The sequence below is a fragment of the Grampus griseus genome, assembly GCF_964374135.1.
Source record: "Grampus griseus genome assembly, chromosome: 2".
Classification (NCBI taxonomy): Eukaryota; Metazoa; Chordata; class Mammalia; order Artiodactyla; family Delphinidae; genus Grampus; species Grampus griseus.
The window spans coordinates 29,301,458-29,325,248 of NC_139018.1; the positions used below are offsets into that span (position 1 = coordinate 29,301,458).

Sequence of the window (23,791 nt, forward strand, 5' to 3'; positions counted from 1 at the left end):
CAAACCAAACCAAAGTGAAATAAATTACTAGAAGCCATAAAGAAACAGTAAACTTAGAGCCTGGGAGGTTAAGTTTTGGCCACGCAGTGGGCTATAGGACCAAACAGACACCAGGAGCTAAAAGCAGTGGTACTAGAGCCGATTTCCCACTAGAGGGGACCTCAATCAAACAGTGACTAGAGAAAATGCCCACTGACCAAATGAGAGAAAAAGGAATCGTGTCTATTCAAAACACTGGGTGGACGGCTGGTGTGTGCTGGTTCTGTATAAAAACTGGCTTCAGACCGAAACTAACACTGAAGTTGAAAATTGTTAATTTAATCAATATATTTTTCTCTTTTTTTAGTTTATTTACTTTTGGCTGTGTTGGGTCTTCGTTGCTGTGTGCAGGCTTTCTCTAGTTGCGGTGAGTGGGGGCTACTCTTCATGGCGGTGCGCGGGCTTCTCATTGCGGTGGCTTCTCTTATTGCGGAGCACGGGCTCTAGGCACGCGGGCTTCAGCAGTTGTGGCTCACGGGCTCTAGAGTGCAGGCTCAGTAGTTGTGGCACACAGGCTTAGCTGCTCCGCGGCATGTGGGATCTTCCCGGACCAGGGATTGAACCTGTGTCCCCTGCACTGGGAGGCAGATTCTTATACACTGCACCACCAGGGAAGCCCTTAACCAATATTTTACATGTGTGTGAGACAGCAAGCCAGGTATGCTTCGTGTCTCAGGAAGTTCTATCACTACATCCATGCAAATGGCCCAAGAAGAGTACTAACCTGCAGTTCTATTAAAGCTATCAAGCACACAGTAACTTCCATGAAGTCTTACCTTGATCGACTGCGATCCTTATTCCGATCTGAACTCCTTTCTCGATCACGGTCCCGATCTCTCTCTCGATCCCGATCTCGATCTCTCTCTTTTGTCCGGTCACGATCCCTATCCCGTTCTCGTTCCCGCTCCCGTTCCTTCTCCTTTTCTCGTTCACGTTCTCTTTCCCTTTCTCGTTCCCGTTCTCGCCTTTCTCGTTCCCTTTCACGCTCCCTCTCTCTTTCTCTCCGTTCTTTCTCAATTTCCTGTCTTTCTTTTTCCTTTTTGCCTTTCTCTTCTTCCAGTTTCTAGAAACCAATAAAAGTACTTTTAGAGTTAACTCTATAGCTCCAGTATTGAGACTTTTCCCGGCGCAAAGCCCAATATTGGGAACCACCAAAAAAAAAAAAACAAACCCAAACCACTGGTACTTTAATATTAAATACTTGTGGTTTTACTTAACAAATAAAACTGAAGCAATCACAAGCCTAGATAGATTTCGTGCAAAACCATACACTCTAAACAGACCAGGAATCTCCAATCTTGGATGCTGGGAGATTGTGTCAAGTGTGGCTGACCACTCAATGATTATGTAGTAACTAAAATGACCATGAGGAGTGTGATGGTTCATAATAATTTCTAGAAATACAATCACTTGGCTACAATGTACTTCTTCCCATTATGAATTTCTTTAAATCAGTGGGACTACTGCTGCTACTATAACCCCAGACTTCCCATTACCTAACGATTATTAGTTGAGTATTTTAAAGGGGAGGTGGGGGAAGAGAGTCAGGTCACTGGAATGCAACTAAATAATCTTCTGCCCTCTGGTTTGCCCACCCTCCAAAAGACAAGCTGAATTCAGCCAATATCTACCCTATCACCTATGGAAACATTTACTCCCACCATTACAAGATGGACAGCCCACCAAATACAAAAAGTTTGAAAATCACTTGCTTCAAGCAAAAAAATGTGCATAATCATAATACTTTTATTTAATTAATTTTTGGCTTAATGTTAAAAGCAACATATTTATGCCCATTATGCCTATAAGACAATGAAAATACATTAACAGTGATAAATCCATCCTTGGAAGGAATGATTGCGTATTAACTTACAGATGCTGTGCTAGGACATGGATCGCCAACACTGGATTAACCTTGCCTACAAGCTATGCTTCTGGGAGGAAGAGCAAGTACATGGTTCACAAATAAACCAAATAACATTCAGACCAAGTTTGTACCCTGACAAGATTACCAGTGCACCACACGGTTTCTACACAAACTCAGAAAAAAAAATACCCCAAACAGGAAAAACAGAAACAAAACATTTTTCCTTTGGTTCCATGTTTAGTGTCACCGAAATGAAATTTAAATGACAACAATAAAATGTGCATTTTTTTCTTTTCTCAGTCATGTAAAGCATTTAAAACAACTTTAAAAAGCAATCTTACCTGTTATACTCTCTTTCTCTTGCTCATGGATCAGAGAACTGATAGAAGATTACGAAAGAAAAGCTAATGCATGAGAAATCAATATATTCAGCTGTGGTGCCAGCCTTATATCAAAATGGAACGCAGGCCAAGCCAATACTGAATACATTGAAATTACAAAGGGAAGAGAAAAGAAATGGCAAAAAGAGGACAGAAACTGAAAACTATTTAAAGGGGTAAATTCTAATTTTTGAAACAGTACTATAATGGAATAAAAAAATGTGTATTGTAAAATGAGGCTAGACTACATAAAACTTACCTCAGTGTCATACACTTATAAGAAATTTGTTTATTTCTGAGATAATAAATACTTACAGATTATTTTAGCTGTTCCAATAATAATTTCTTTTGTAGAGTCCCTCAATTGTTTTATGCTTGCCTATTCACTACACTACTTATTTCTTAAATGTCTAGTTCCACTTATGTAAATGATTTGTTTCAGAACTCATTTCAAAAGTTTTGTTCTAAGTAAATGAAAAAGTGAGTGAATCTTGTCCATATTAAATGCAATTCTAAAAGATTATATTAGACTATGTATGCAGTAAATAGATACACACACACGTATGTATTTTTTAAGACAAAGACTGGAGAAAGAGGAAATGAGGTGGTCTAAAAAGACATAAGAAAGTAGTGAAATAATGAAGAGGAAAGGACAGAAAAAAAAAATCATAAATCTTACCTTATTCTCTCTTCAGACTCGTCCGTGCTGTAAATGGACGCCCCCTGCCACGCTGATACCCTGACAGTCTGTGGTTATTTAATAAACTCATACCAAAACATGCAAAGGTTCACTGAGCTCAATTTTTGTTACCGAAGTTTCAAATATCCCCTTTAACCATACCCCCCGATAAAAAAAACTGTTTTTCTTTTTCACTTTGATTTTTATTTTTAAAACACATTTTGGAAATTCAAAACATTCTCCCCACAGTGAAATACGTGTAAGGCAGTCAAAGGCCTGACAGCTTCTCAAACTCTGAAGCAATTACCTTTTGAATTAATTTTTTAAAACATGATTTCCTTATACTTTACCAATGACATGACAGGATTTAACAAATAAAAGGGGGTAAACCACACACACACTGTATACCATTTTCAAGCTTGCTCAGAAAATTTTGAGTACTGAACCTAACCAAAAGCATTCCTCTAAAATGACTTCCCATGGACTAACTTTTTAACTCTCAAAATTAATCTGGGAGAACTACAGTTGTGCTTTTAGACATACTTAATTCCTGAAAAGGCCCTGTGTATGTGAGCTAGGGCTCGGCATCATGATAATAATGTGTTCAGCAGCATCGATTCGATGGCATTAATTGTCAACATGGGATTTCGAAAGCTATAAGAAAAAGTAAGATTAAATAAAAGAAAAAATGAACACTTAACATCTCACTGAGTTAAAGGTCACTCAATCTTAGGAAAGAACCAGTAACATCTTATTATCTCTAACATCAAAATACATTTCACGCAGTGTCTGCATTTCACCGTCCATAAGCATCACCTTCAACACCAGGGAACATTCACAGATGCACTGTCATTGAGAGAAGCTTTCAATAGGCAAAACTCGTGAGTGGGATTTACTATGAACAAATACCCGTTTCCAAGCCAGTTACCCCTTTGCATATTTTTCTGAGGGGGCATCCATAAATATAATAAAAAACAGAAGCTCATACTTACATCCTATTCCTTGTTACTTTCCAAGCTGAGAGTTTCATCTTGCATTAGTCACCATATGATCTCTATCATAATGGTGGGGGTCAATGAATAGATTAGCTTTATGGGAATTTACAGTTCTTCCATGCATCTAAAATTTGGTAAGTCTGGTAACCACTGACCTACTTTTTAAAATCTCCCCCTCTCAAATCTATACAAATATAATCTTAAATTTTAATCTCAGCTCTAAAGAAAAGGTTTTCCTAAGATTAAGTTAAATAACTGCCCCCAGAAATACACTACAGTGTATGTTATTCTGCTGCCCCCTTGAATCTAGTTTAAATCTGACCTTGATGTTTATGTTGAAATCTAAAAATAAAACTAGCTTTTATTCATATTAAAGTGAGATGACTGCAGAGTAGTCAGTAACTGAAAAAGCTACGTACAATATGCCAAGGACAACACTAATATGGTAATGGTCTTCTGTTTCTTTGTTTCTATCTAAATATCAAGTAAACCTATATAAAAAGCATTTAAAATTATATTCTACTGTAAGGTTGATTTTTCTTTTTTTGTCTGTTTGCTTTGGATTCTGTAAAAAGTCTAGATTGGTATCAAGTGAAAAAACAAGAATACTACCTTGTGTGTGTCTCTGAATTTGCTGATCTCTCGGGATATCAGGTCTCTTTTGTCTTCTTCCATTTCTATAGCATTTATATCCTCCTAAAAGACAAGGGGGACAGGTGGGAATGCATAACGATCAATCTACACTGATAGACAGAAATTAAAGGTTAGATGTTCTGTACAGGTTTTTTTTTCTGTACAGGTTTTACAAAAGACAGGAGTAAATAAAAAACTTATGTAGTAACAAATCCAACAATCTAAGTTAAATAGTAAAGAGTTAGACAAGAATCACAAATCTGGCAATTAGCAGTAAACGTAAGTTATTGCCAAAGTCTATAATGTAAACTAACCTTAGTGATGAGTGGATAAGGGATCAGTGGGGCCACTGGAAATCTGCGAAAAATCTGCGGAAAAATCCACAAAGATTAAAACAAACAAATAAGCGTTCATATTACTCTGAAAAACAATTTTCTGTATGTTTATACTGTAAGCAAGATTTCTGTAACATTTTCTTGATTTCAAATTACTTGATAATAAAAAAGATTTCACTCACTCTATAACCCCTCCCATGACCCACCACTTCCTCTCCCTCCAACACCCCCAACCAGTGGAATAAGGAGGGTCTCGCACTAGCAGTGCTTCTTCCTTGATTCCTTCCAAGACAGAGGAAACAATCATAACAACAAAATTTACCCATAATTCCTGCCATAGAGCAGAATTTCTTGGATTCTCTCCTCCCAACCCGTATCAAACAAATATGTCAAATTATTTTCTCCTTTACCATTAATGGGGGAAGAGGAAGAACAAACCCTACAGGTCTTAATTACCCTATACCTGACTGACTCTTACCAATTACCATTCCCAGTGATTGGCAGTTCACTAGACAGGTTCTTATGGCCCCATGAGGAAGAACAAGCCAAGTAATAAAAATGTATCTGGGGCTTCCCTGGTAGCGCAGTGGTTGGGAATCCGCCTGCCAATGCAGGGGACACGGGTTCGAGCCCTGGTCCAGGAAAATCCCACATGCCATGGAGCAACTAAGCCCGTGCACCACAACTACTGAGCCTGCGCTCTAGAGCCCACGAGCCACAAATACTGAAGCCCGTGCACCTAGAGCCCGAGCTGCACAACGAAGAGTAGCTCCCACTTGACGCAACTAGAGAAAGCCGCACACAACAACAAAGACCCAATGCAGCCAAAAATAAGTAATAAATAAATTTATATATAAAAAAGAAAATGTATCTGATGTATCTGGCCACGAAGAAAACTGAAGATGGACTAATAAGGCAATAAAATGCAAAATAGTATGAACTATAACTACCCCTTGATATTAAATCACAATATATGTTTCATAGTACTACTTTTCCAGGGCATATACAATCCATTCATATAATACACTTCCAATATTTTTAAAGAACACTCCCTATAATTTCTCTAAGTATATTCAAATTAAATGAATATAAGAAAACCAAACATTTTCTCTCAACCTGGACTCCCTATTGTTCAATTAGCTTAGGATAACAAAAGTAGGTGATGATATAATACACCGGGGAGGAGTGTTTCATCTCATGATGTTCTTTCATAGTACTCCAGTTATAAGGCCAATAGCACTACTGTCCATGGAAGGAAATGAGACGTGGCTTATAAGGAAAGGTGGCTAAAAATTTGAAAATGGGTCAAAATCCTCACTGAATGAGACCTAGTATCCTGCTTCGAGTAGAGACAGAAGAAAAATAATAAGGGAGTAAGGCAAAACAAGGCCAACCCCTTTGTGACAAAAGGGGAAAAAAAATCTTACTTTGTCCCTTAATATCAGTTCCTATTCATCACTCAAGTCTGGGTTTTTTTTTCCCCCTTTACTTAATGAATCCACAAATATGCACAAGCTTCCATGTCACTGCATTTCAAACATGCGAAACAGGAACATTGTGGTAAAAAAAAATTAGGAAGTTAGTTGGTAAAACATGGTCAAATTAGCCTTAACAGTATATTGTTAAAAACGCTAGTCATTCTACTTTCCCCTCAGAAGTTGGAAATAATGAAAGCACAAGAGTGACAGTACAAAATGTAAACTGTAGGAATGACTCTGTTCTCAGAAATCAGTAACACATACGTCCTCCTTCTTTTCCTTCTTCTTCTTCCTGGGGTGAGAGTCAGATTCTTGCGAGGGGGCATTGAGCTCACTGGAGTATTCCCGTATTAAAACTTCAATGGCCCCTTTGATCATCTGATCTCTTCTCTTTGTTTCTTCATCTAAGGCTTCTTCGTCATCATTAGTGACAGTTTCTGGCCTGGCATTCTTAAAAAAAACAAGGCAGATTCAGGAGAGGGAAGGGGAAAATCAAACAAGAAAATCAAAATCATTCTAAAACAAGTTAGTACACAAAACAAACATGTTTTCTCCCAAACATCTCTGCAGTCCTATTAAATGCAGATTTGGATTTATTCCTAACTTCACAAAACTAAACTTCATTTGTTTTATTGTTTTTTCCTTCGATACACTGTACTTTACGATTTTCTTTTCCTTTCTACCCTTGATAGTTAACATTCTGACCCCAAACCAGCTACAGAAAGACTGAAATCACAGGGCTAGTGTACTACACATCTGCAAAGCTTTCACAATTTTTCAGATTGTCTTGCTCAATACCTGCACAGACTAATGATGTTTACTGAATAACTCATTCAAAGTTGAAAACTTTACTACATGAAAAAAGCAAAATACAATTTTATGTACACTATGGTAGCCACCATTTAAAATAAACAAAAACAGCGACTTCCCTGGCGGTCCAGTGGTTAAGACTCTGCACTTCCACTGTAGGGAGCGCGGGTTTGATCCCTGATCGGGGAACTAAGATCCCATATGCCGTGCATATGGGATCTTAGTTTATTTATTTAAGAAATTTATTTCTTATATTTGCTCAACAAACTCTTAAGAGCCTACCCTATGCAAGATACTATGTTAGATGGTACAAAATTAAAAATTAAAAAAATAACTTGCCGTTAAGCATTTAACAATACAGGGTAAGAGAAGATTATGATAGAGACAACTTTCACGTTAAGGCATTAAATGTGATATTATAAAACTAACCACTCTTTACTTTCTCAAACCTGCCTCTTCATCTAATATTCTTGTAACCAACTTTCTACTTGGCATCTGGGATAAAGAAGAGATGCTTTAACCAAGGACTGTAATTAAATTGTTTACATTATTTACCAAGAATATTGTAAACTAAAATTGTGGTGATGTGTTCCTTTCTTATTCTAAATCAATAACATATCACAATAAGGTCTTTATGCAGCTTTCACTAAAATCCCTTCAGTGATACTCTGCTTCTCCAAAAGTTTTAAATGAAAGAATTAAACCACCAGTAACTTGTCACTGAAACCGTAGGTCCTGAGATACATATGGCTATTTCAACCCAAATACTCAGCTGTTGAGACCTAAATTCTTTATTATGAAAATATACCTCATGAGGAAACATCCAGTCTGTCTTCAGCATTTTCCCTACATTCTAAATTTCTTTCCATGAACCCTCTACATCTCCATGCTTTTTTTAAGCATAAGGATTGAGGTGGGGTTATAAATCCAAAGGCTTACTCAACTAAAAATACTCATAGCCCCTAAATTCCCTACCACCATCATCGTAAACCAAAACTTAAATATTAGTATAGCTGGTCTTACCTAAATTAGAAGTAAAGCATTTGGAATGAACTAGTTCACACCACCTTACAAATGACTACTGCCCCTTGATCTATAGAGAAAATGTACATTTTTAGAAGGAAAGCTTATGAGCCCAAATCTCTTAACCAATTGTTAATGTAAGAAAAACGAAAGTAGCAATATATACCATGGAAGGAAAAGTTATTTTTAGTTTCAACTTAAACTCTACCTCTGGGTCCTGAACCACAGACAGTTTCCCGATTTCCAGTTTTTTCTTCCACTTCAGAAACAGAAAGCACATTCAGTAATACTGAGCAGCAAAAAGTGAAGGGTTTGGAAGTACAAGAGGATCAAAGAAATCAACTGAATATCTGAGATGTTTACATGGCCCACCTATTTGGCTCTTTTCAGACGAATTAAAAGTTTCCATAGTAAAGCTGCTAGCTGGAGAGTTAGAAAGCAGCTCTACTAGACTCACTCTTTGGCACTGACCTCCTAGAGGTCAACACAAGAACTTCTTTGGGAACTAAGCAAATGCAGTTCTTTCTTTTGAGAAAATGTAGATTCAACCAGACTAATTTCCAGGCAAAGATGTGAAGATGTTCCTACCTGCAGTATCTGATCTGTCCTCAATTAAAATGTAAAGCAAGCAGCTCTTTCCAAAGATTATTGGTACTTCCACCACTTGGCAGAGTTCATTCTTGAATGTGTGATTAACAAGCACTATCTGTGACGATCAAGCAAATATCTCTACTCCTATACCGCTACTGCTGAACAACCAGAAAGCAACAGGACAAGGACTAGATCAGCGTGGCTACCCCAAATGAAACACTTTTACTAAAGGTCATAAAAGTTGCTTCTACAAATTCTGCAAAATCCAAATAAAAGCTTTTAATCAAGCTACTACTTAAGGCATATAATTCCTCTTAAAATTCTGGGTCAGGAAAAATCTCTTTCTAGCCAAACTCGTGGTTCTTTTTCAATCGGAGAACTATACAACTAATAGTATTTTTTCTTCTGTCTGGGAATCAGGAAAATGTCTGGATAGGTAGCATACAAGTTTCTCAATGTCTCATTCTCATGTCACCTACTTTAAGTCACTATTTTCTAAATTTCTCCAATAAATTGACAATAAAAGAGAAAGAACAAGTATACTTTCACATCTTACCCTGAAAAATCATGACAAACCTGCAATCTACTCCACAATATACTTATATTTGCTTAAGCTGTTTGAAAAAAAATTTTAACTGACAGAATTGCTCAACATTTTCATTTTACCAGTATTGTTGAGTAAGATCAACACTCCAAGAAAATATACCATGTTTGTCTAATGACTTTAAGTACCTCTGGGCCATGCCAAACACACCCAGAAGTCATGTCTGTTAATTTTTTAAATTTCATTTTATCTGAAATAACCGTTCTGTTTTTATTGGAGGTGGCTTCAATTCCATTCTTGAAGAAAAATATAAACAGATTTCAATTGTGATTCCTCTTATTAATGGTGATTACAAAATAAAATCACATGATTATACATTTCCTTATTTATTACATAACTATACAGATTTACTTCATGCTCAGAGAACACCATCTGCAAATGCCACCACTTAAACCGCCTCACAAGCTAAATTTCAAGCTCAGTAAAACAATGAATCCAGGGAATTATATAAAAAACTTTGAAGACACTGAATGCATGCTTTATTTTAAAAAAGAATTCAGTTATCACAGCAAGGAAAATCTAAAAAGTCTTGCTACAGACAGTTGGCTTTTTTAAGGTTTTACTGGTATGACAGGCAACAGTGCTCATATGAGATAAAATACAATTTCTCTGGAGTGTAAATTGTGTTACTTCCTTTTAAAGCTAGGGAAAGACAGTAAGATTACCAGGTGAGCAACATAACTGCAACTGTTATAATAAATGCTCTCCCCATTCTTGTTATGAGCAAGACCTTAACCCAGGTTCTGTGGAGGTACAAGATGAAAAAACATAGTCTGTGAATTTATTGCCCTGTCTATCTTATAATCAGAGAATGCGGGATACGGGAATGAAACAGGGTACAAGGAGCTGTGAGAGAGCAATACAAACAATACATACTACAAAGCAGACTGATGTAACAACAGTAGAATCCTGTTTTATATGAGAAGAGAGGATTTACTTCTGCCTGAGAGGAATCTAGGACTGATGTCAGCTATATGAATCAAGCAACATTTTAACTACATGGATAGAATTTCAACAGGGAGCTTGGATGAGCAACAAGGACATCAAAGCACAAAGGAGTTTGTAGGGATACATGACTGACACATGAAGGGAATTGATGGAGAAAGCTAGAAAGGTAGACTGGAGCAAGCCTTGGATGCCATGCTAAGAATATGGGCTTTACACTGTGAGAAATTCAAAACCATTAGGATGCATGAGCAGGGGGCTGACATAATTATACTTATGTTTTAGAAATATAGGGCAGTACTGTAACAGGCAGATGAGAAGAAAACAATGTAGATAAATCAGTTAAAATACTATTAAAAATCCAGAGAAAGACAAGATTAAGTGGAAAAAAAGCTGTTTACAAAATAATACTTCAGAATTCAATCCTTCATTTATAAAACGAAAATAAACTCACATATTCCAATTAAAACTATACTCACCCATACAGAGAAAAATGCCTGGAAGAATATGCAACAAAAATGTCTACAGTGCTTACTAATGATGATAGAATTACGGGTGATACTTAACGTCTTCTTTATAGGTTGTTCTATTTTTATGAATTTTTTTTACAATGTTTTTGTAAAGGAGGGAGTGGTGGAACCAAGAAACCTATTTCTACTTTGAATGATAGTGAAAAGCCTGAAGAGAGCAAAAAGGCTGTTTTGTTTTTGTAGAGACAGAAAGGTAATAATCTATTTTAGATCTGTTCAGCTTGACGTGTCAAAAGGAACTAGGAAGGGAAAACAAGGAAATATACACTCAGGTTTTAGCTATTTTTTGCTTTTGTTGAGAGGGAATAATAATGTATACATTACAACACAACATACAAAAATTTCCTTTACTTTAGCTTCACTTAATAGAGCCACCACCAGATGACAGCAATAAGACTTATTTTCATTCATTTTAGAACCTGTGTACTTCTAAACGAGAGGGCAACTAATAAAAATTTCGTAGGTTGAAATATATTTTGTACTTACTTAAAAGCTGCCTTAATGAATTAGCTCTGTTTGGAATAGTCTGTACCAGTGTTTTCTCTGGCAAGTTAACCTTGTCCAGCCTCCCTTACTACCTTCATCCCAACCTGGAACAAGCAAACCAACAGTCATCCACCCACTATGGGTAGATAAAAGACTTAAAGTAACTATAAACTATAAAAACACCCTCTTGATGATCTTGTGAAGCCCCGTATTAGATTTTTTATAATGAGAAGTATTTACACTGAAAGAGCAAAGCTGGCCTAGAGAAGACAATGCTATAAAAAACATACCCCATTAGAAGCTTTCTTCTTTGCTTTCCATTCATCCAGTTGTGCCTTTGTCTTTGCATCAACTTTAACAAGTAGCTTCTTCTCTCCAATCTGCAGGTCATGCAATAACCTGAGAGCACGGAGGGTTGATTCAGGCTCCTTATACTCACAGAATCCAAAGGCTAGCAATGGATGTAAAAAATTAGTGAAATATCAATACAATTATGAAAGATGAAAAGTATTTATGAAAAACTGAAATAATTACAGACCAAACATTGTAATACAGGGATTATTTATTTTGTCACTCCTCCCTTTCCTGCAATTACCTTTGATACGGATTTCATTTTTAGTACCCTCAAACAACCAAAACAAAAAAGAGAAAACAAAAACAGGGGAAATGGGGCTTCCCTGGTGGCGCAGTGGTTGAGAGTCCGCCTGCCGATGCAGGGGACACGGGTTCGTGCCCCGGAGCGGCTAGGCCCGTGAGCCATGGCTGCTGAGCCTGCGCGTCCGGAGCCTGTGCTCCGCAACGGGAGAGGCCACAACAGTGAGAGGCCTGCGTACCACAAAAAAAAAAAAACCCCAAAACAGGTGTCTCTACCAACTAGTTTGCTTTCAAAACTAAGAGGTTATCTCATCATCTCTTCTCCTACTTTCTTCCTAAGTCCTAATTGTTCCATCTTGATCATACACTCCTGCTCTGAAACAAAAAGGACTTCTTAAAGTTATCTTATAAGAAACCAGTTAGTCTGAATAATTTTTTTCCCTCTCCTACCTCCTTCACGTTATCCTTTTCTACTTTCTCATCTCAACTCTCAGCCAACATCTTCCCAAATGCCTTTAATCCTATTAAAGAGTGAAGACAGAGTGCTAGTAAAACACTCCTATGGTTAAGGACAATGAGAGTAAATGCAAATGTACTTATGCACACAGGTTAAGATGATCTCAATAAATAAGGAAAAATTTACCTACCTTGAAGTTTTCCAGACGCGCCTTGTACTCTCTTCCAGCTCAAAACCAAGCCACATTTCTGTAAAAGAAAACAAACAAAGATCCTTACCACCTAAGCTAATTTATCATGCAAATAAGAGCACAACTATATTCCCGCTAGAAAAAAATAGAAGTTAAAAAAAAAATCTTGTCAGCAACTAAATTTTGCAATTCCCAGAAACCTACTATATGAAAGAAACACACAATAAATCATTTTAAAGGAAAATATAAATTCTTACTGATTATTTGTATAAAAGTGCCTACCTTTCAATAAATTAGACACTTTACAGTTATATTTATCCTACAAACATATATATAAAACCAAAATGCCCAAATATTATAATAGTTAAACTATAATAAATTTCAGTAAATATTGAGCTCATAAAGACTGTTTTAAAACACATGTATATATTATAAAGATTTTTAATGACACAGGGAAATGCTTGACATGGGATGCAAAAATACCTTGAACCATGAAATTGCAGATATACAGTAAAACTTTTAACTATGTAAAGAAAAAAAATTTCCATAAAGTGATCAGAAATATTCCAAAATGTTAATGGGGCAGGTTGTCTGAAGGGTGGGATATTGTTACACTTTGTTTACTTCTAAAGTTCTTAAATATTAGTTCCAATTATTAAAGTAAAAAACGAAGGTTTAAAAAAAGTTTTGTGGAAAATAATAACTGAAGATTGCCTCTCGAAGCTGAGAAATAAGTGGAGTTTTCTCTGAAGGGAAATCTCTTTCCCTTCAGAGAAATTACTAAAATGATAGTCAAAGAACTGGGACTTCCCTGGCAGTCCAATGGTTAAGACTCCACGCTTCCACTGCAGGGTGAGAGGGTTTGATCCCTGGTTGAAGAACTAAGATCCCACATACTGTGCAGCGTGGTCAAAAATAAATAAATAAAATAAAATAATTTACATATATATATATATATATATATATAAAAGAAAATTTCCCAGGACTTCCCTAGCAGCACAGTGGTTAAGAATCTGCCTGCCAATGCAGGGGACACGGGTTTGAGCCCTGGTCCAGGAAGATCCGCGGAGCAACTAAGCCCATGTGCCACAACTACTGAACCTGCACTCTAGAGCCCGCGAGCCACAACTACTGAAGCCTGCCTGCCTAGAACCCGTGCTCCGCAACAAGAGAAGCAACTGCAATGAGAAGTCAGCCCAATGTAGAGTAGCCCCTGCTCGCTGCAACTAGAGAAAGCCCACGCGCAGCTATGAAGACCCAACGCAGCCAAAAATAAAAATAAATAAATTTAAAAAAAAAAGAATCCACCTGCCAATGCAGGGGACATGGGTTTGATTCCTGGTCCGGGAAGATCGCACATGCTGCAGAGCAACTAAGCTCAGACGCCACAACTACTGAGCCTGTGCTCTAGAGCCCGCGAGCCACAACTACTGAAGCCCATGAGCTCTAGGGACCGTGTGTCGCAACTACTGAGTTCGTGTGCTGCAACTACTGAAGGCTGAGAGCGTAGAGCCCGTGCTCCGCAACAAGAGAAGCTACTGCAATAAGCCCCCACTCTCCACAACTAGAGAAAGCCAGCACGTAGCAACAAAGACCCAATGCAGCACACCGCCCCCCCAAAAACAAAGAAAAAGAAAATTGTCCGTAAGGTCAAACATAGCATGAGGAACAGCAGCAGAATTCAATAAAATTTTGCAAAGACAGAAGATAAATGGATGGATAATAACTCATTCAGTAGAGCAAAGAAAGCTATGACACCAAGTGTCTACAGAAGCAGATACCGATAAGAAGAATTAAGCTAACTGATTCTACAAAACCCAGTGGATCCAGACTGGGCGGGGGAAGGTACAGGGGAGAATGGGGCTTAAGTGTGAAGCTGAATAAAAACAGGTTCTTGCCTGACAATACAAATATGGAATAATCAAAGCCTCAGAGGTTTCAAGCAACTACTCTATTCCCACCCCCAGAGAAGATAGCCTGAAGAGTTACAGTCTGAAGAAAGTGAACAGAACAAGCTTGGGATGTGGAGCACCCGATCTGAAAGATCTGTACGAGATACAGAGTGAGTAAGAAGGGAAGAAAGTAAAGGTATAAGAAGTGCTTGAACTCAGTCCTGCACCTGCAACCTCATACAGGCAGCCAATCATAAACTCACTAGGCATAAAATTGGAAATTTTCTAGAGAAACCAACCAGCCTCAAAGAAAAGACCCCACGGATTAACATTTAAAACCTCTGGCTGCCATTTAGATTACCCTACAAAGATGCCCAACATTTTACAAGTTCAGCTTACGCACACAAAAAGCCTTTTAATCCCTAACTCTTAAATATGGACAATCAAGGATCACCAAGGATCATCTAAGTAAAGCCTTAAAAGTGAAAGAGAAATAGAAGAGAGAAATTCAGGAATCCAAAGATAGCTTAAAAAACACTCTGCTGCATATATAAATCAACAACAGTTTTAAAAAGGGATGTTTCAAACTGAAAACATACACAGATGTCCACACAAAAACTTGTACACAAATATTCACGCATTATTATTCATAATAACGAAGTGGAAACAATCCAATTGTCCATCAACTGATGGACGGATAAACAAAAGGTGGTACATCCATTAAATGGAATATTCTGGCCATAAAAAGGAACAAAGTACTGCTAACAAGCTACACTACAGATTTATGCTAAGTGAAAGAAGACAACACACAAAAAGCCACATATTCTAAAATTCCATTTACATAAAATGCCCAGAATAGGCAAATCCATAGGCAGAAGGTGCAATAGTGGCTGCCAGAGGCTCAGGGGAGGAGAAAATGGGAAGCATTGTTAATGGGTACAGGGTTTCTATTTGGGGTGGTAAAAATGTTCAGGAATTAGACGGTGGTGATGTTTGCACAACTTTCTGAAAATACTAAAAGCCACTGAACTGTATATTATAAAAGGGTGAACTTTACGGTATGTAAATTATATCTCAATAAAGATGTCTTTAAAAATGTCCTCCCCATGTTCTACTTTGGGGAAAAAATGGCATCATCTTGTAAAAGTGTAGATAAGCATGCCCCATGATTCAGAAATTCCACTTCTAAGAGAAGACATGACAGAATTTCTTTCGTGTTCACCTAGGAAGACACACTATTACCACTAATTATATAGCAAAACATAATATCAAAAAAAAAGGAAAACAATCCATATGACCATCAGTAAAAAATTTGACCATTTATGGCATATTTCTATAATGCAATGGTATATAACAGTGAAAAATAAATAAACTACATATAGGCTGGGTGAAAAAAGCATATTTTGGAGGAATACAGAACTAAAACTTACAAATTATAAATGTTTATTTATATAAATATATAATTAAAGTAAAAAATATGGACAGGAATGATAAACACCAAACTTAGGATAGTGGATTACCTCTGGTTATTACCTCTGTGGAAGAAAGAAATGGGAATTAGAACCTCCATGTTTTGTTTCTTTGGGATAAAAATCTGAAGCTAGTATCACAAAATATTAAGATCTGACTAAGCTAGGTTTTGTGTTTATTTTCTAAACGCCTTTTTTAAAACACTTCTGAAAGCAAGGATCACATGATTTATAAAACAGAACTGGCAATATGTACGTTACTGATAAAATGAAGAAGGAAAAGATTTTAAAATAACTTGTCAACACAGTGGAGATTATGGAGGGAGGGAGTATGGACAGTGTTATTTTTCATTAAAAAAATCATTCAGGAACTTACTTCCCTGGTGGCGCAGTGGTTAAGAATCTGTCTGCTAATGCAAGGGACATGGGTTCAAGCCCTGGTCCGGGAAGATCCCATGTGCTGCGGAGCAACTAAGTCCACGAGCCACAACTACTGAGCCCACACACCACAACTACTGAAGCCCGCATGCCTAGAGCTCGTGCTCCTCAACAAGAGAGGCCACCGAAATGAGAAGCCCCCATACTGTGGCAAAGAGTAGCCCCCACTCGCCGCAACTAGAGAAAGCCCGCGCGCAGCAATGAAGACCCAATGTAGCCGAATATTAATTAATTAATTTTAAAAAATCATTCAGTATTTTTTCACTTACAGTGTGCACGTAGGGACTTCGCTGGTGGCGCAGTGGTTAAGAATCCACCTGCCAATGCAGGTGACACGGGTTCCATCCCTGTTCCGGGAAGATCCCACATGCTGCAAAGTAACTAAGCCTGTGAACCACAACTACTGAGCCTGCGTGCCTAGAGCCCATGCTCCACAACAAGAGAAGCCATTGCAATGAGAAGCCCGTGCACCGCGATGGAGAGTAGGCCCTACTCGCAGCAACTAGAGAAAGCCCGCGAGCAGCAACAAAGACCCAACGCAGCCAAAAAAAAGTGCTTTAAAAAAAATGTGCATGTAGCACCAGGATAAATTTTTAAAACTAAGAGACAAAGGAAAATCAATGACCAAGTCGAAAAAACTTATATATGCTCAGAATAAAAACTGCAAAAGGCGTCAATCAATCACAATTAGATGCTAAAATTATTGTTTAAAGGCGGCTAAAGAAAAAGACTCACATAGTCCTCAAATACTAACCCAGAGGTTACTTATTAGAGAAAAAGGGACTAAAGGTACCATTACAATGGAGAGATCTGACCACCTTAACCAAGTAACTAAACTTAATACCACCAAAAATGGGACCAAGAGACGTGGTATGTCTCTTGCTATGCTGCACCTGAAAACAGTGCACCACCCATGACACTCTTACAAAGAATGCTTACTCTGAATCTAATTATGAGCAATCAATCAAATTCAAATTGGGAGAGACATTCTGCAAAAGACCCAGGCGCTTCAAAAACATCAATGTCATGAAAGACAAAAACAAGCAAACAAAAAGAGGCAGGGAACTGTTCTACAATAAAGGAAATGTCTAAAGAAACATGACAATTAACTGCAATGTATAAGGACTTCCCTGGTTGTCTGGTAGTTAAGACTGCGCACTCCCAATGCAGGAGGGCCCGGTTTGATCCCTGGTCAGGGAACTAGATCCTGCATGCCACAACTAAGAGCCCACATGCCACAACGAAAAAGATCCCGCATGCCACAACTAAGACCCAGTGCAGCCAAATAAATAAATATTTTTTAAAAATAATAATAATAAAGGGCCTCCCTGGTGGCGCAGTGGTTGGGGGTCCGCCTGCCGATGCAGGGGACGCGGGTTCGTGCCCCGGTCCGGGAGGATCCCACATGCCGCGGAGTGGCTGGGCCCGTGGGCCATGGCCGCTGAGCCTGCGCGTCCGGAGCCTGTGCTCCACAACGGGAGAGGCCACAGCAGTGAGAAGCCCGCGTACCGCCAAAAATAATAATAATAATAATAATTGTAATAGTAACAATAATAAAAGTAAGTGCTATATATATATATATATATATATATATATATCCCTGACTGGAAATTACTGGAAAAACTAAATATGAACTATATGTATTTTAATTAACAATACTATATCAGCCTTAAATTTGATAATGGTTTTGTGAAAATGTAGAATATCCTTGATCTTAGGAAATATAAGAAGTATTCAAAGGTGAAATATAATGTCACAACTTACTCTGAAATTACTCAGAAGAAAAAAAAATCGAGGGGTGTGTGTGTGTGCGCGCGCGCACGCGCACGCAAACAGAGTGTGTGTAAATATGACAAAATGTGTTACAAGGGTGTTCACTATTTAATTCATTTAACTTTTCTGCAGGACTGAAACTTTTCAAAATATAAACGAGGAAATTATTCAGAGCCCTCTTGCTAATTTTTCTTTAGTTTGAAATTTATAACAAAAAATTTTTAAAATGAAAAATAAACAGTTTAACTTACAGCAAGGAGCTGTCTTATAAGCATGTCTGAGGCTTTTTCAGAAATGTTGCCAACAAAAACTGTAGTAGTGGGACCACAGTTTTCATCATTTTCTTTAGCCTTCAAGCCTGGATGATCCTTCCGTGCTCCCAAATGTTTTCCAACCATGGACACAGTCGGTACTAAGACCTAAGTGATGAAAGACAATAAAATTGGAACTTGCAATTAAATTTGCTATCATGCTTAATGTAATAACATTAGGCTAAAAACATCAATTTTAAAGTATTAAATATATAGCACATCACCATTACAGGTTCTACATACTTAGTCTAAAACTCCCAAAGCACATTTTTCATTAACGTGAACTTATTCATGACAAGTAAAGTTCCACTATTGCATTACCTTTCTTTTAAAGACAACTTGGAGGGCTTCCCTGGTGGCTCAGTGGTTAAGAATCTGCCTGCCAATGCGGGGGACACCGGTTCGAACCCTGATCTGGGAAGATCCCACGTGCCACAGAGCAACTAAGCCCGTGCACCACAACTACTGAGCCTGCGCTTTAGAGCCCGTGAGCCACAACTACTGAGCTCACGTGCCACAACTACCGAAGTCCACGGGCCTAGAGCCCATGCTCCGCAATAAGAGAAGCCACCGCAATGAGAAGCCTGCGCACCGCAATGAGAAGCCTGCGCACCGCAATGAAGAGTAACACCTGCTCACTAAAACTAGAGAAAGCCCGCGCGCAACAATGAAGACCCAACGCAGCCAGAAATAAATGAATAAATAAATTTATAAAAAACAAAAAAAAAGAAAACTTGGAAAGAAATTTTCTTATGTTTAAGACAATTCTTAAATGTTTAAGACATCGTAAATCTCTGCATTCATATAAAAGGAAATTGCAATTATCCCTGCTAATTTTCTTGTAGAATATTCAAATACTCCCATAGCACTCTCCCCACACTTGAAGTTTACCTTTTCTCAGTTACTTGTGTTTCTATCTTAATTTTCCCTTCATAACATTCAACTTCCCAGAGGAAAGAAATAGTCTTATTCATCTTTGTATTTGAAATTGAATTGAGCAAAACATCCACAGTAGGCACTGAAGTGGTGAACTGGGGGAGCTGCCTTTTCCTAGGCTAAAATGCAAGAGGGTAAGAGTACCTGTCATGTGGAGGTTTCCCAATAATTGTTTCCCAATGAATGTCCAATGCAAGAAAAGCTGGATTCCCCCTTGGTCTGCCTCACAGCAGATTCCTATTTGTTCATGTAGTTCCTATCTCATCACCCCTTTTTTTTCTGCGGTACATGGGCCTCTCACTGTTGTGGCCTCTCCCATTGCAGAGCCCAGGCTCCAGACGCGCAGGCCCAGCGGCCACGGCTCACGGGCGCAGCCACTCCGCGGCATGTGGGATCCTCCCGGACCGGGGCACGAACCCGTGTCCCCTGCATCGGCAGGCGGACTCTCAACCACTGCACCACCAGGGAAGCCCTCATCACCCTTTTAATATAAATAATACTCCCCGCCTTTTTCAAAACCCACAGGTAGAAAAACAGTTGAAAGTAATGAGACCTACTCTCCCTCACAATGAATTATAAATTAAGACCGGTATTTTACTAATTAACTCAAAGAAAATTTTTAGTTAAATAAATGTTTTAAGAGGGTTATTATTTATTCACATGTTACAGTATACTAGCATTCTTACCTAAGATGCCTAGAGTGTACAGAGCTTTTATGAATGTAGAGAATTAAAGTTCAAGACATAAGACTGAATAATGAAACACTTCAGCAGAGGAGAGGCTTCAATAAAACTTTACAAAGCTTGAAGATACCATACTAGAGGACAGAGAAAAAATAGCTTGGAAGAAGCTAAGAATTAGGTAGGTGGGAGGAAAGAGTAGAAATATATTCAACTTTCATTTCAAAATTTAGATTTCTGCTAGATCATTCCTCCTTTTTCTTTTAAGAAATCAGACATGTCAGATCACTTCTCCTATCTCCCAGGAGCAAGACACGAGGGCATGATGAAAGAGTCAATGTCTAAATCTGAAATAACAGTATATGAAGAGTCTAGAGAAGAAGAGGGAGATCACTAAACTATTTAGGGAGCATATTTTAGGGGCAAGTGCTTATATGCATAGAGTGAAAACAATACTTATTTAAATAAGTAGTATGATATACATGGATGCTCTTATTCCCTTCCTATTATTCTTTTAAATATTTAAAATAATTTATCTGGGCTTATAAAGTTGTTCAGATTTAAAAGCAGTGGCACTCCTAATTCCTCCTTAAAGTTATACTTACAGTTGGAGCTGGAGCCATAATGCTCATTGGTACAGGAATCATTGGAGTCCCTAAGAAAAAAGCATAATGAATCTTAAGAATATAATTATATATACAACTATATATTGTATATCAACTACATGCCATACAAATAAGTACTTCCAACTCACAGTTCTTTTAAGGGGAAATGTAGGATTAATGAAAATGAGAAATTAATGGATATTTTTCAAAAGCAACATAGTTATCAGGTTGGTCTAAATAAACTTACAAGCAAAAAGACTCTCTAAAAGCAAAAAGACTACCACAGCCTGCTTTTGCCTTAAGGAGTAAAACTGTGGATAGTTATCAATTCATGTTTATCTAGTTCAGTACATCCTCAAAACCAGCAACTTTCATACAGATTTGCTTACAGGTGAACAATGGTATTAATGACTCCTTTAAAGGTAAAAATAAATTCTTTGAAAGTTAAAAAACAAAAGCATCAAATAAGAAATTAATCTGGAAACCTAGGAAGAATCTTGTTATTCCTGGTTATTTAATATAAGCAAAAATCATGAAAAAAAAATAAGATTAGTAATCTCAGTCACTGTCAAAGAGAAAATCTCTAAGACAAGCATCTACTGCCCTAAGGGTTTTAGACAGCTATCAATGGGCTATCACTATTGACATCTTACTGGAATCTGCAATTTTGTTTTCACCTAAATTGTTTACTAATCAATAGCTGCTACATTGACAGTCCTTGTGTACATAACTAATGACGAAATCTTACCATTTGAGAACTAAGAAAAAGGTTGCAATGAGGGTAAAACCAGTAAAAGATCTGTCTACTAAAACACAAATTTTAAAATGCTTCTAGAAGTATCTCAAGAAGTTCTGAAATCACTTTTCAGTTCAAATTTAGCATCAACTTAAGATAACTGTCCATCTAAGACTGGTAATAAACTCTTTAACAACTATCCATTTATTTTCCAATATAACCTATTTAAAATAACCTCAGTTTTAAACAAAATTTTTAGAAGATGAAAATCTAGATACTTACCAATAAGCCTACAGAAGACTGTACAAAATAGAAAAAAAAAAGACTGCAGAATCAAATTTGGGTTCTTTTTTTTCCTTTTGCGGTACATAGGCCTCTCACCGCTGGGGCCTCTCCCATTGCGGAGCACAGGCTCTGGACACGCAGGCTCAGCAGCCATGGCTCAGGGCCCAGCCGCTCCGCGGCATGTGAGATCTTCCCGGACCGGGGCACGAACCCGTGTGCCCTGCATCGGCAGGCGGACTCTCAACCACTGCGCCACCAGGGTAAGCCCTGGGTTCAATTCTTGGTTCTATCACTTTTAGCTATGCAAACTTGGGAAAGCTCTTTAACCTCAGCTTCAGTTTCCTCAATTCAAATGAGGTAATTATTTCCTCAGAGTGCCTACTGAGATCATTTATGTGGAGCACTTAAATAGGTGGACACTCAAAACTACCATCAACTCTAAATTTTTCACTTTTAACTTTGCAAAACAAAAGCAAATACTCCATTTACCAACTGTAATCTGTGCAGCACCTCTTCCACAGGTAAACTTTCTATTTAAGAAAACCTTAAGAGAAAGACATTTTGAAAAAAAATTTTTTTTTCCTTTTTAATAGTTACTAAAAGGTTTAATAGTATGGTTCCCACCTCAACTTACTAATTTCATGAAATGCAGAATTTACAAAAATGTATTGCTGCTCATTACAGATCTATGAATGCTACGGTTAAAAAAAAAAAAAAAGGCAAAGTGCACAAAGTGTAAATAGTGTATATACCAGCTGAGGTCTGAAAAAAAAAGTAGGGTAGAATAAACATAAGCAAACACAGTGGGATATACTTTACATCTCTGGAGAGCTACACACCAGAAACTGATAAGAAAGACTTCCCCCCCTTTGGGGAAGGGAATGCTCAGGAACTATGGGGGGGAAACTTCCTTTAATCTATAGCATGCATTACTTTTTTTTTTTTTTTTTTTGCGGTACGCAGGCCTCTCACTGTTGTGGCCTCTCCCGCTGCGGAGCACAGGATCCGGACGTGCAGGCTCAGCGGCCATGGCTCACGGGCCCAGCCGCTCCGCGGCATGTGGGATCTTCCCGGACCGGGGCACGAACCCGTGTCCCCTGCATTGGCAGGTGGACTCTCAACCACTGCGCCACGAGGGAAGCCCAGCATGCATTACTTTTAAAGGAAAAATTATGTTTTTTTTCTAATTTATTTTCTAATTTAATATATAATGTGATCGCCACATACGTTATCTCAGAGTTCAATTAATTGCACTAATAGGCAACACAAGAAAATTATACATGAATATGGGTATTGTGGTCTTGAATTATTATACTAGTTTAGCATACTTCTTTTTTTTATTTTTTCAAGTATTGACGCTGCACACAGGATGCAGGTATGAATGAGTTAGCTGTAACTAAAGTCTGATTTATCATTCAAGTATGCTTCCCTAAACAGAAATGATACTGTATGCTATCACAAATGGAATCAGAATTGTTTAATAGCGTTAATACTCTGTGAACAAATGCCCACATTAGTATGGCACTGACTAAACAGACAAGAAGAAATACTGAAAATCTGGTTTTAAGGTCTGCTGACCCATCTTAAAAGATATACTAGGATTAGCCTTAAGAGAAACATGGCCCATTTATCTTCCACTTCCATTTATAATTTGGTATAGTGTTCATCAGAAAACAAGTTACATTTAGTATGTGTTTTTAAAAAATTCAAAGGAATTTAAAATCTTTCCTATAAAACCAATATACTGGTAAGGAACTGATTTTGTTCATTGTCACCGTTCCTGATTCTGAACAAGTTTTATCTCCAATGCCTTAAAATTTCTTCAGAAATAGAAAGTAAACTACTCTTCCCTATAACTCTAATAACACAAACTTTGCTAAAAGTATCATGGTTATTAGTAAAGACTATCAAAAAATAGATCATATTATGAGACTATAAATTAATGAAAAAAAAATATGGGGACGCCCTCAAATATTGATGCCCAAATGAAAATGGCTCAGGGCACTATCCTTCTCAAGTAATCAATTGGT

General features: G+C 37.7%; 1 protein-coding gene across 1 annotated transcript in view; it reads right to left on the reverse strand.

The window, feature by feature from the left end:
* The window catches only part of RBM25 (RNA binding motif protein 25), a 54,415-nt gene that overhangs the window by 19,935 nt on the left and 10,689 nt on the right, over positions 1-23,791 (reverse strand). The window contains exons 3-10 of the mRNA XM_082647705.1: positions 20,741-20,790; positions 18,460-18,627; positions 12,637-12,694; positions 11,686-11,846; positions 6,671-6,856; positions 4,908-4,961; positions 4,573-4,656; positions 816-1,102 (exon numbers count right to left, since the gene is read on the reverse strand). Coding sequence (XP_082503831.1) covers positions 816-1,102; positions 4,573-4,656; positions 4,908-4,961; positions 6,671-6,856; positions 11,686-11,846; positions 12,637-12,694; positions 18,460-18,627; positions 20,741-20,790 — 1,048 coding nt within the window. The remainder of the gene's footprint in view (positions 1-815; positions 1,103-4,572; positions 4,657-4,907; positions 4,962-6,670; positions 6,857-11,685; positions 11,847-12,636; positions 12,695-18,459; positions 18,628-20,740; positions 20,791-23,791) is intronic.